This window comes from Saccostrea cucullata, unplaced genomic scaffold (assembly GCF_032062105.1).
Source record: "Saccostrea cucullata isolate Sc308-1 unplaced genomic scaffold, CSIRO_AGI_Scuc_v1 ctg3120, whole genome shotgun sequence".
In the NCBI taxonomy this organism is placed as follows: domain Eukaryota; kingdom Metazoa; phylum Mollusca; class Bivalvia; order Ostreida; family Ostreidae; genus Saccostrea; species Saccostrea cuccullata.
In genome coordinates this window covers 16,285-29,467 of record NW_026933667.1, presented here as the reverse complement: position 1 = coordinate 29,467, position 13,183 = coordinate 16,285, and the positions used below count along the sequence as shown (strand labels likewise).

Here is a 13,183-nt window from a genome sequence, read left to right as displayed (position 1 = left end):
CAGCCTGTACTTTCTTTTTCTTTCTTGATTAATACCAAATAGCAGGTTTCAAATCATTAATTTATTTTCAGACAATATAACCCCAATCCGCACCCCAAGTACCTCAGACCCAGGGGCCCTGAAATTCACAATTTTGGAAGAGGCACCTTTCAACATCATTGATAGTACGTACTTAGAACATTGGCATAATACCCGGGAGCAAAGAAAAAAGATTTCCAAAGACTTCATGCATTTTCACTATATAATCATTTGAGCCACACGCTAACAATAAAACCCCTAATCCTGGGGCCCTGAAATTCACAAATCTGGAAGAGGCGTCCTTCCTCATCATAACTATGTACACAGTTCACTAGTTTAATACCCAGGAGCAGAGGAGAAGATTTTTAAATAATTAATGTATTTGCACTATATTATCATTAGAGTCCCACCCTAACATCAAAACCCCTTGACTGCTGGGTCATAAAATTCACAATTTACATGTACATATATTGAATAAGGCTGCCTCTTACAAAATTGTGCATTTTATGACTCTGGGGTCAGGAGTTCTGGTGTTATTGTGGGGTTCAAATGATTATATAGTAAAAAAAAACATTGATTCCTTAAAAATCTTCTCTGCTCCAGGTTACCCTGGGGGCATGATTTGAATAAACGTAAAACTATAATACCTGATGTTGCCTCCATTAGTTTCATCGTTCCCGACAATGTGGTTCTTGAGAGGATTTTAAAAACATGCCACCAAATTTTTACTTTCTCTTCTTTATCTCCCCTTAAAAGATGGCGTTACCATTCACTTGAAAAAACTTGGATTTCCTTTACCCAAGGATACTTTTTAGCAAGCTTAGTTAAAATTGGCCAAGCGGTTATCAAGTAAAGTCGAAAATGTGAAAGGTTTACAGACAGACGGATGCCGGACAAAATGTTATTAGGAAAACTCACTTGAGCTGTCAGCTCAAGTGAGCTTAAAATAGCAGGAACATGATGTTGGTAATTGATTGTCAGGGATAAAAAATTAAAAAAGAATTTAAAAACTTTTTTACTCTGGGTTTTACGATGAAATTTATTGAGTAAAAAAAACAAAATGCACAATACGTTATAAAATGCTAAATATACAGGTGTATATACTAAAAACAAAGAAAAAATAAGTCATGCAAGATTCGAAATTGAAAGAATTCATAAAGTTGATATGTACAAGAACATTAGATTATTGTACTCCAATGTGTGAGTGAGAAAAGAAAACTTGTGTGGTATCTACAAGTAATTCTTCATTCTAAAGTAATAAATCATATTTTTGTGCCCCCCAACTCAGAAAAAACCTAGTAGATCTTCATTCGAAATATAAGGAAATATACAACCTTTGTAATTCAGTTTACGTATTTCAAACTGAGAAGTGTTCTGCAAAGTCCCTGTAAAATCTAAATGCTTGAAACAATTAATCATTACTGTTCTATGCATTACGGATATTCAAATCTGAAATGTGCAGAAAGACAATTTAAGTAATAGAGTAATTGGTTTATTAGCTCTTCCCTCGCTCGCTCTCTCTCTCTCTCTCTCTCTCTCTCTCTCTCTCTCTCTCTCTCTCTCTCTCTCTCTCTCTCTCTGTCTGAAAACAACAAATAAGTATTGTACATATGCAATCGAAGATGATACATATGGTGCATACACTTCAGTAGTAATTGTTTTCTAATAAAGGATAAAAAATAATGGATGATTCTTAAATTACAAAGTACTGTCTCCTGCTTTAGTTGTAAGAAGAAGGTATGGTTTCTATACAAATTTGGCCCTGTGATTTTCTAAAAAATGAAACTGGTGTAAAAGTTGAAATTTAATGCAGAAAAATCATACAAGTCATTTTTTCTCACATGTGTTTTTAAATGCTAATTATGACGTCATAAACATAAGCATTTTCCCGTATTTACTTAAAAAGTTGCAGAAGACACTAATTTTCAATGAAAACTTCTTTCAGATAACATTTTCCACAGGCATCGCCCAAAAGGATCTTGAGATATGTGATTTGTTATTGAATTTTGCAAAAAACATCAAAAAATTAACGTGGGCGACGGCTGTGGACACTGTTATTTAAAGGAAAATCGCCCTTGAAATGTGCAATTTTGAGGCTTTTCTGTTGAAAAATGAAAAGTGCTAAACATTAATGACGTCATATTTGCAGAATGGTAAACCTTCATGCCATATTCTTTCCTGATTGATCAGAGTCATTTATTTAACTATAATTTAAGCCAGTTTCAAAATTTTTTGATGTCATTTCATTTTTAATAGGGCGCAATAAAGCTAAAACCATACCTTCTTCTTTAATAAAAGTAGGCTGGAAAGGGAGTTGGTGGAGACTACCAAGCTTTATTAATAGATCCAATTGACTATAAACATTTTTTTTCAAAACTAATAAAAGCAATAGATAGAAAAATCCCACTTATTTCATGGCATATGCTGCAGACATGTGAAATTTTACATTGAATATTTCACATGTATCATTTATATGTAATATACAAGTACAGTCAATAAGATGTCTATGATTTATCAGTCTTCGTAAATAAATAAAACATGTCAAAATAGAAAAAAACAAAAACAAAAACAATGAATTCTTTGGTGTTTTCTTTCAAACTTGAAAATGCAGATGAGGGGGCACGCCATTGCTTCCTCCAGTTGCACCGTTCTTTGTATCGTACGTGTACTCTTCTGGTACAAGTTCCACTCTGCTCTGACTTATTTCCCTTTCTCTCATTCTTTTCCTGATAATACATTTAATCAAAATACCTTACAGCTTACAGTTCGATAATGAAAGGGACAACAAGCTTTAGAGAGGAAAATGCTAGAAGAGTTTGCCACTGTCCCAAGAATAGGGAAAGCAACTTCCAAATAAGAATAAATCAAAAACTACTTAGAAAAATTACTCTCAGAAAAATAAATAAATTTTACTCACCGATAAAATGTATATGCAATGTAGCTACCGAGACAAATTAGAATAAGGCTGAGAATGACTACTGTAACTACCAGTGCCTTATTTTTTTTCTTTAAATCTGCAAAGAAAAAAAACATAAGATGAAAAAGGAGTATTTCTTATCCAAACAGTGAGTACCGTTATTGCATTACATTCGGTTGTTTAATCTATTTATTGCCTATTGCGCAAAGCAATCCCCACTAAATTAAGACAAACAGCACAAAGAGATTCTCCCAATTTGGAGTTGAAACTGAAACCTGGTTCCAATTGAAAACAGTACAGGAATGTGCGCTATACCGCTTGGCCACATGGGTAAGTCTAAATATTTGCTTTCGATGCTGATCGAACCCTCACACATAATATATCGCACATGTTCAACTTAATTTACAGAATGTTCTAACTGTGGACAACAGACCGGATGCATTTTGGAGTGTCTTATCTATATCTTCATCTGCATGCAACAAGTCAAAGCAGCCAAGTAGTGGGGTGTTTGCTTTGTAATCAGGAGAGCCGGGTTTGATTCTCGTTCGCAGCGTCAAATTTAAGCCGTAATCAACAATTATAGGTAATGACTGTTCCTTTGTCAAGCACCTGTCATTAGAAGAGAAAGTCAAGAATCTTTCGGATGCGACGTTAAAAACCGAGGTGGGCATTGGCAAGACAAAAGACTTTCATTCCTTAGTGACCCTGATTTCCTAGAATAGGTTAAAATTTGTAGCTCTCATTGATACGTGTTGGCGTTTTTGTATGAAGCCACCTTTAATAATTGTTTGGTTTCCCTCTCCCGACAGACTAGGAAAAAAGGCTAGACTTAAAACTTCTTTATAACTCCAGGAAATAATGTTTTTTTTTTACAATTTCGATGTTTTCACAGCTTATACTTAACCATTTAAACGTCATATTTACTACTCCACAAGTTATAGGTAAGTGTATTTTATAAATGTCCTGCAAATATTCTGTATGCAAGCAAAAAAGAAAGTAGTTTAAGCCCTACCTGCGTAATACACATTGACTCGAATGATATTGTTTTTACTCGTTTGGTGTCAGAAATTAAAGATCATTTACTTTATATTAAGAAACAATGAAGAAGAGATAATATAACATTTGTTTTCCAAAATGGTCGTCAAAATGCAAACGAGATAGCGCCCTCTGACGGTTACAGTTTCTTTACCAGACTCTCTGCTGGTCGGAGATTTACAGAGACAGCCGAATGTCTGGTTGAACGAGACTACATATTCACAAATGTTTTTAATAAAATCAAATTCGAACTACTTCCTGTTTTTTTTTTATCTCCTACTCAACAGGGCAAGCAAACTTTCTTTTTTAAGTTGGCCTGAGCGGATCGAGAGTCGTTTCTGACGCAAGTCATTGTGACGCATCCCAAATGATACAATACAAAGTAAAAATGCCGCATAATAACAAGAAATAAATTGTTTAAATGTAAATATTCATTAAAGTTTGACTTCATAAAATACCTTTATAGTCTTTGCTAAGAGCATTTTCCTCATCTGTGCCTTTATATGTTGTAAGAATTGTTGTTGATGGCAATGCCGTTGTTGTTGATGTTGATGTCGTCGTATCTGTTGTTGTTGATGTTGATGTCGTCGTTTCTGTTGTTGTTGATGTTGTTGTTGAAGTTGTCGTCGGGTATTCACATGTTCCATTCGTTCCTGATAAATAGAATTATGGAATTGAATGCATTGCCTACAGATGGAAGGTAAAACTTTTAAATTATCGAATTAATGAGTGATTGAATTAAAAATGTATTTATTGCCTTATTGTATAGGTAATATTTCTGAAAATACTATATAAAACAGACATTTTTGAATTAGAGATAAAAAAAAACATATCCTCTACCGAAACAGAATCTTTCAGGGCAGGCGTCTAGTGCCGGTAGACAGTACACGTGATGGGTGCCGCAGTTCTTTATCTGTACATCGTACTCTTTAACACAGCAATCGGAGAATCCAGTTTTACAGAGTTTCCTGGAAACAACACCATCAGCTACTTGTGGTAAGGTTCCTGAAATTAAAAGTCATTGTATTCTTTGACACGTTCTTGATACTTTAATCTACCTTATCAATTATATGAGACAAAAGCACTGCTATCAAGTACATGCAATTTCATTGACTTTTCTTTTGAAATACATATTTTTGTGTATGTTTCACCTCCTTCTAGACTCCTATTGTGACGCCAACACTTTCCGATGGAGGGCTACAAATTTTAAAACTGTACGAGTGACGTAACATCGTTTTTGAAAGAGGGGGGGGGGGCAGCCAAAGAGAAAAAAAACGACTTACCTGAAAAAAAATTGAGAAGCGAAGAAAAAAGGAAAATTGTCCAAACTTGGAAATCCTGTTTCATGGGTGAGAGGGGGGGGGGTGATCAACTAGTATTAGTACCATATTCTATTCATTTAATGCTACATTACCCTTCTTTTACTTTACTGTAACAAAACAGGGGAGCAATTACAAGTTATGTATGATGGGAAAAAAGTGGAGGGGGACAGCTGTCAGGAATCTTTTTATTGTGTCAGCACCTACAGCGTGCGATACAGGAGTTCGGTTTAAACGATATCATCCAAAGGACCCTTCACCAAGTCCCGAAGTGGGAATCAAACCAGCACAGTAAGGATTAACTCCCCGACTTTGGAGCAAAATCTCTAACCACTTCACTTAATTGAGATTTTTAGAAGTAACATAAAAAAATAGAAAAACAAAAACAATCAATTCAATAGAAAAAAACGGAAACTATAATCAAATAAAAAAAATTTAAAATGTCCAAAATTTACCATTATACCATACGGGATAAATAGCCCCACAGCTGCTGAGGGCGGGACACTGATCTAGTATAGGTTCGTCTGACCTGTACCATCCCGGGGTCTTGTATCGATCACATGGGACATGAGGTTGTGTCCCGTCATATGGGCAGTTCGGGGTTCGTGCATACGGCTCAAAAAGCTCTCCGGCTGCCGTACAGGGATCTATTAACAATAACAAAATATTTACAGGATATTTGTATTTTTAATTTGTCATTATTAGATGTTTTAAAAGAACGTGATTTAAAAAATAAATAATAAGGAGTATATTCAGATATTATATTTCTAAGAATTAGTACAAGTTCCACTCTGCTCTGACTTATTTCCCTTTCTCTCATTCTTTTCCTGATAATACATTTAATCAAAATACCTTACAGCTTACAGTTCGATAATGAAAGGGACAACAAGCTTTAGAGAGGAAAATGCTAGAAGAGTTTGCCACTGTCCCAAGAAGAGGGAAAGCAACTTCCAAATAAGAATAAATCAAAAACTACTTAGAAAAATTACTCTCAGAAAAATAAATAAATTTTACTCACCGATAAAATGTATATGCAATGTAGCTACCGAGACAAATTAGAATAAGGCTGAGAATGACTACTGTAACTACCAGTGCCTTATTTTTTTTCTTTAAATCTGCAAAGAAAAAAAACATAAGATGAAAAAGGAGTATTTCTTATCCAAACAGTGAGTACCGTTATTGCATTACATTCGGTTGTTTAATCTATTTATTGCCTATTGCGCAAAGCAATCCCCACTAAATTAAGACAAACAGCACAAAGAGATTCTCCCAATTTGGAGTTGAAACTGAAACCTGGTTCCAATTGAAAACAGTACAGGAATGTGCGCTATACCGCTTGGCCACATGGGTAAGTCTAAATATTTGCTTTCGATGCTGATCGAACCCTCACACATAATATATCGCACATGTTCAACTTAATTTACAGAATGTTCTAACTGTGGACAACAGACCGGATGCATTTTGGAGTGTCTTATCTATATCTTCATCTGCATGCAACAAGTCAAAGCAGCCAAGTAGTGGGGTGTTTGCTTTGTAATCAGGAGAGCCGGGTTTGATTCTCGTTCGCAGCGTCAAATTTAAGCCGTAATCAACAATTATAGGTAATGACTGTTCCTTTGTCAAGCACCTGTCATTAGAAGAGAAAGTCAAGAATCTTTCGGATGCGACGTTAAAAACCGAGGTGGGCATTGGCAAGACAAAAGACTTTCATTCCTTAGTGACCCTGATTTCCTAGAATAGGTTAAAATTTGTAGCTCTCATTGATACGTGTTGGCGTTTTTGTATGAAGCCACCTTTAATAATTGTTTGGTTTCCCTCTCCCGACAGACTAGGAAAAAAGGCTAGACTTAAAACTTCTTTATAACTCCAGGAAATAATGTTTTTTTTTTACAATTTCGATGTTTTCACAGCTTATACTTAACCATTTAAACGTCATATTTACTACTCCACAAGTTATAGGTAAGTGTATTTTATAAATGTCCTGCAAATATTCTGTATGCAAGCAAAAAAGAAAGTAGTTTAAGCCCTACCTGCGTAATACACATTGACTCGAATGATATTGTTTTTACTCGTTTGGTGTCAGAAATTAAAGATCATTTACTTTATATTAAGAAACAATGAAGAAGAGATAATATAACATTTGTTTTCCAAAATGGTCGTCAAAATGCAAACGAGATAGCGCCCTCTGACGGTTACAGTTTCTTTACCAGACTCTCTGCTGGTCGGAGATTTACAGAGACAGCCGAATGTCTGGTTGAACGAGACTACATATTCACAAATGTTTTTAATAAAATCAAATTCGAACTACTTCCTGTTTTTTTTTTATCTCCTACTCAACAGGGCAAGCAAACTTTCTTTTTTAAGTTGGCCTGAGCGGATCGAGAGTCGTTTCTGACGCAAGTCATTGTGACGCATCCCAAATGATACAATACAAAGTAAAAATGCCGCATAATAACAAGAAATAAATTGTTTAAATGTAAATATTCATTAAAGTTTGACTTCATAAAATACCTTTATAGTCTTTGCTAAGAGCATTTTCCTCATCTGTGCCTTTATATGTTGTAAGAATTGTTGTTGATGGCAATGCCGTTGTTGTTGATGTTGATGTCGTCGTATCTGTTGTTGTTGATGTTGATGTCGTCGTTTCTGTTGTTGTTGATGTTGTTGTTGAAGTTGTCGTCGGGTATTCACATGTTCCATTCGTTCCTGATAAATAGAATTATGGAATTGAATGCATTGCCTACAGATGGAAGGTAAAACTTTTAAATTATCGAATTAATGAGTGATTGAATTAAAAATGTATTTATTGCCTTATTGTATAGGTAATATTTCTGAAAATACTATATAAAACAGACATTTTTGAATTAGAGATAAAAAAAAACATATCCTCTACCGAAACAGAATCTTTCAGGGCAGGCGTCTAGTGCCGGTAGACAGTACACGTGATGGGTGCCGCAGTTCTTTATCTGTACATCGTACTCTTTAACACAGCAATCGGAGAATCCAGTTTTACAGAGTTTCCTGGAAACAACACCATCAGCTACTTGTGGTAAGGTTCCTGAAATTAAAAGTCATTGTATTCTTTGACACGTTCTTGATACTTTAATCTACCTTATCAATTATATGAGACAAAAGCACTGCTATCAAGTACATGCAATTTCATTGACTTTTCTTTTGAAATACATATTTTTGTGTATGTTTCACCTCCTTCTAGACTCCTATTGTGACGCCAACACTTTCCGATGGAGGGCTACAAATTTTAAAACTGTACGAGTGACGTAACATCGTTTTTGAAAGAGGGGGGGGGGGCAGCCAAAGAGAAAAAAAACGACTTACCTGAAAAAAAATTGAGAAGCGAAGAAAAAAGGAAAATTGTCCAAACTTGGAAATCCTGTTTCATGGGTGAGAGGGGGGGGGGTGATCAACTAGTATTAGTACCATATTCTATTCATTTAATGCTACATTACCCTTCTTTTACTTTACTGTAACAAAACAGGGGAGCAATTACAAGTTATGTATGATGGGAAAAAAGTGGAGGGGGACAGCTGTCAGGAATCTTTTTATTGTGTCAGCACCTACAGCGTGCGATACAGGAGTTCGGTTTAAACGATATCATCCAAAGGACCCTTCACCAAGTCCCGAAGTGGGAATCAAACCAGCACAGTAAGGATTAACTCCCCGACTTTGGAGCAAAATCTCTAACCACTTCACTTAATTGAGATTTTTAGAAGTAACATAAAAAAATAGAAAAACAAAAACAATCAATTCAATAGAAAAAAACGGAAACTATAATCAAATAAAAAAAATTTAAAATGTCCAAAATTTACCATTATACCATACGGGATAAATAGCCCCACAGCTGCTGAGGGCGGGACACTGATCTAGTATAGGTTCGTCTGACCTGTACCATCCCGGGGTCTTGTATCGATCACATGGGACATGAGGTTGTGTCCCGTCATATGGGCAGTTCGGGGTTCGTGCATACGGCTCAAAAAGCTCTCCGGCTGCCGTACAGGGATCTATTAACAATAACAAAATATTTACAGGATATTTGTATTTTTAATTTGTCATTATTAGATGTTTTAAAAGAACGTGATTTAAAAAATAAATAATAAGGAGTATATTCAGATATTATATTTCTAAGAATTAGGGCTTTAAAATTGATAGTATTTCACAATTATTCATAACGGCATTTATGTTTTTTTTTTTTTTTTTATCGTCGAGATATTAGGAGAAATTCATTCTATTGTGTAACTATCATTAAGAGGTCAGTGTTGGAAGTATAAATTAAAAGAAGCAAGATAAATTTCAAATTATCTAAATACCTTTTATCAACCAAATATATAACAAACTTAGATTTCATGACTATTATGTTGACTTGCATTTAAAAAAATCAAATCATATATTTGATTGGTGTGAAAGGCATTTCATGTTTTAAAACAACTTCCATTGACTTATAGTTCCACTTTTGAACACATCTGTTGTCCAACAGATTGTAAAGAGGTGGATTAACATATTTACATTTTAAATGAGTTCCCTACACTGTTAAGTTGTTTGCTATTCTTTGAATATTTGTTTTATGTGCTTCTAATTTTTAAATGAAATATAGTTCAAACAAATTTTGTCGTTTACTTTTATCACCACTACGTGGTTATCAATATGTTCCCTCCATTCCAGCCCGATCTATCATTGACATCTCATTCCGGCCGCAAAAAAAGAGTACTCTGAGCTTTTCATTTTATTTCGTTTAGAACATTTAAAAGTCTGTCGTAAATTTAAAGAAAATAACAGCAGATTATATATATCTTATTTTTAATTTTTCATACTATTTAATATTACATTATTAATACACTGAATTGACGACGGATTTCGTAATTCCCAATCATGACAAGGAGCACACGGTGGATGTGACCAGTCAGCAGGGGAATTTCACCCCTCCATCGCACCTGATGTTTTAGAGGTTCCTGCTGTTCTGTCTCAATTTTATTGTTTTACAGGTTTTTGATCTTGCAAACTGTCCGTCATGATCTCATTATCTTTTATTAAACGTGTCAAATTTCCTGTAAATTGTATCTAGATAAGACAGGTTAACATAGAGAAAAATAGAATGCATATGTATAAACCTACCAGTAACGCCGCCGCAGTAATAAGTTGATTCTATCAATAAGAAAATAAATTATTAAAAAACTCTATATATAACACATACAATAAGAAAATAAATGAAATTTAGGAATGATGAAAATTGTGTTCATTGGACCATTTTGTCATTTCCATTTATGCTTTGTTCCCAAAAAGTATAATTGCTTTTCCATTAATATATTAAAATTTGATATAGAAAAACACATCAAAAAGTTTCAGAGTCAGTTTACTCAATTATATAGAGTATTCAATTTGCAGAGAGATCAAATATGCAAATTTACATACCTACATTAGTCTCGGAATTTAAAATGAAGACACAAACAGTCGTAAGGGAGGAAAACTTTATCTACGTCAAATAATAAAAATAAGATATTATTACAAATTTATCCGATTTCAATGAAAATTAATAAATATACAGATGTAAATAAATTCATAAACTATCTATGATAATTATAACAGTAAGGAAATTTAGAGTACAATATATCTACACTTCTTAATGTTTGCAATTTATGCAAGGACATGAAAAAGTAGTTGAATATTTGCCAGCAATGCATATTATAGTTTTGGGACGGCATTGCATAATATCGATTGCTCTTTAAAAAGCAAATTAAAATGTCAAATCTATACAGGAAAAACCAAATAGCTGAAACATTGATTTATTCCATACTTGACATACAAATTATTGAATTCTTTCAAGAAAAACTTGAATTTGTCACTAGGACTTTTTAAGAGCAGACGTTGAATTTAGTGAATTAAACTTTTTATTGGGGATGGACTCAGCATAATTATGTATTTTTTTTTTATTTTTGTATTTAAAAAGGCATTTTTTTTTATTTTTTGACGTGATATGATCAATATGTATTTTTGATTTTACCCCGCTTCTCAAATAAAATTTATATGTTGAAATGATGTAAATAAAATCTATAAAATATAAACCTCTGAATTTGCCATATGATAATGTACGTAAAAACAGACATACACATACCAATTCTCATGTAGGCATAACACTTAACTAATGTAGACATATGAAATCTCACATTTAACTCTGTAGACAAGGAAGTGGATAGTGCAAAGAAAAAATTGAAAACAATCATAATAAAAGAGGCTGTACAAAAGTAGTCTTAACTCACCTCCATTTTGTATTATTCTTCACATCGTAGATTTATTGGTGTCTCTTCTTCCTGTTTTTATTCCCCTGGATCATATTCCATGTGTAGCTTTACACGGTATAAATAAACAACGCTCATATCACATACGGGGCCTGGACTAGAAAACGATAAATATATAGTGTTTCAAGTCAATGCATTTAAAACTCTGTTACGAATAAAGGACGTTCAATATACGCGCCATTCTATCGCAAATAATCGATGATATTAACAGCGGTTTATGCTTTTGGAATGAATACAAGAACAACAATAGTGTCCATGGTAATATCAATCATTAAGGAAAAAGGAAGTAAAATACTGTTTCGGTGAATTTAAAATCCAGAACGGAATAAAGTACTGCAAAAAATACGAGTATGGGGAATTCCCGTTCCTGAGTTGTACAATAAACATATGGGGCTTTAAAAAATCAATACGCAGCTAACTAAATAATTGAGTCTAATATTAGCGGCGAATTTGTGTAGATGTACTTAAAATGAGAACCCCGGACCCTGGGGCCACGAAAGTCACAAATTAGGAAGAAGCATCCTTCATCGTCATAACTATCTACATAGTTCATCATGACATGGGCTTAATAACTAAAAATAGAGGAGAAGATTTCTAAAGAATTTATGCAACTCCACTATATAATCAATAGAACCCTGCTTTAAAACCAGAACCTCTTGCCTTGAGGCCACGAAATTCAAAATTTTGGAAGATACATTGAATTTCTTGCTCATCATAATTTTGTACTGTGTTAGTTTATTTGATACCCAGGAACAAAGAAGAAGATTTTCAAAGAATTTATTTAATTTCACAATATAATCAATAGAACCCAGCTCTTACTAAAGAACTGCTGGTCCTTGGGCCAAGAAATTCACAATTTTTGAAGAGTCTTATTTAACATACATGTAACAACGTACTTGGTTAGTTTATTTAATGCTCAGGAAGAGAGTAGAAGATGTTCAAGATCAAGAAAACAGTAATTTGTCAGCAGGAACATATGTGGAAAACTTAACACCCATTCTCAGTATAAGGGCTCAAATAATTTCGCCTCATTTTCATTTAGAAGAAATACCACTGATGTAATTTTTAAATCAACATTATAAATAGTCATATAACAATGAATAAGAATTCATATAATTATCGATCTGAAAGGGTATTTAAGGAGTTCCAAATTCAAATATAGTAGCCTATTTGAAATGTACGTTACTATCGCCGAGGCGAATATTATGCTGGATCCCCTCTGTGTAATATATAGTTTTGATTCTCAAGTAAAAATTTTCTGATGATAGTTTTGTTCTCATTTATTTATTGATGGGCTAAATTAGAAATTTCAAAGGATTAATTACTCCTACTTAGATAATGTAACATGAAATTGAACAATTTGAGCAACTTTTGTAAATATGTTTACGGAATGAAAGACATTTTCAATCGTAGAGATAAGAAAGAAATGTACGTTACCTATATTCTTCCATTAAGAAATATATATTAAGTAGAAAATATGAGACGACTCTGAATAAGCAACCCCTTGTATCCTGTAAACTGGCAAAGACGTTTTGCTCAACACAATTAAAATCTATTTTTTACATGAAAAGTAATCATTTGAAATG

The 13,183-nt window shown here is 33.7% G+C and overlaps 1 protein-coding gene across 1 annotated transcript; it reads right to left on the bottom strand.

Moving 5' to 3' along the window:
• Positions 1–1,042: 1,042 nt before the first annotated feature.
• On the bottom strand, positions 1,043–11,762 carry LOC134238846 (uncharacterized). Its single transcript, XM_062720954.1, has 13 exons — positions 11,559–11,762; positions 10,714–10,774; positions 10,417–10,446; positions 9,117–9,308; positions 8,183–8,347; positions 7,801–7,995; positions 6,308–6,404; positions 6,064–6,116; positions 5,745–5,936; positions 4,811–4,975; positions 4,429–4,623; positions 2,936–3,032; positions 1,043–2,744 (listed from the first exon to the last, which is right to left on the bottom strand). The coding sequence occupies exons 1-13, from the start codon at positions 11,562–11,564 to the stop codon at positions 2,612–2,614; spliced, it is 1,581 nt and encodes a 526-aa protein (XP_062576938.1). The 5' UTR covers positions 11,565–11,762; the 3' UTR covers positions 1,043–2,611.
• Positions 11,763–13,183: the final 1,421 nt, after the last annotated feature.

What these genes read in the sequence shown, in the direction of transcription:
- LOC134238846 (XM_062720954.1), bottom strand. An exon ending in TCTTAGCAAAGACTATAAAG is followed by an intron (nt 6,405 to 7,800) that starts GTATTTTATGAA and finishes TTTTCTTTGCAG; the next exon opens with ATTTAAAGAAAAAAAATAAG. An exon ending in CAGAGTGGAACTTGTACTAA is followed by an intron (nt 5,937 to 6,063) that starts TTCTTAGAAATA and finishes TATTGTTAATAG; the next exon opens with ATCCCTGTACGGCAGCCGGA.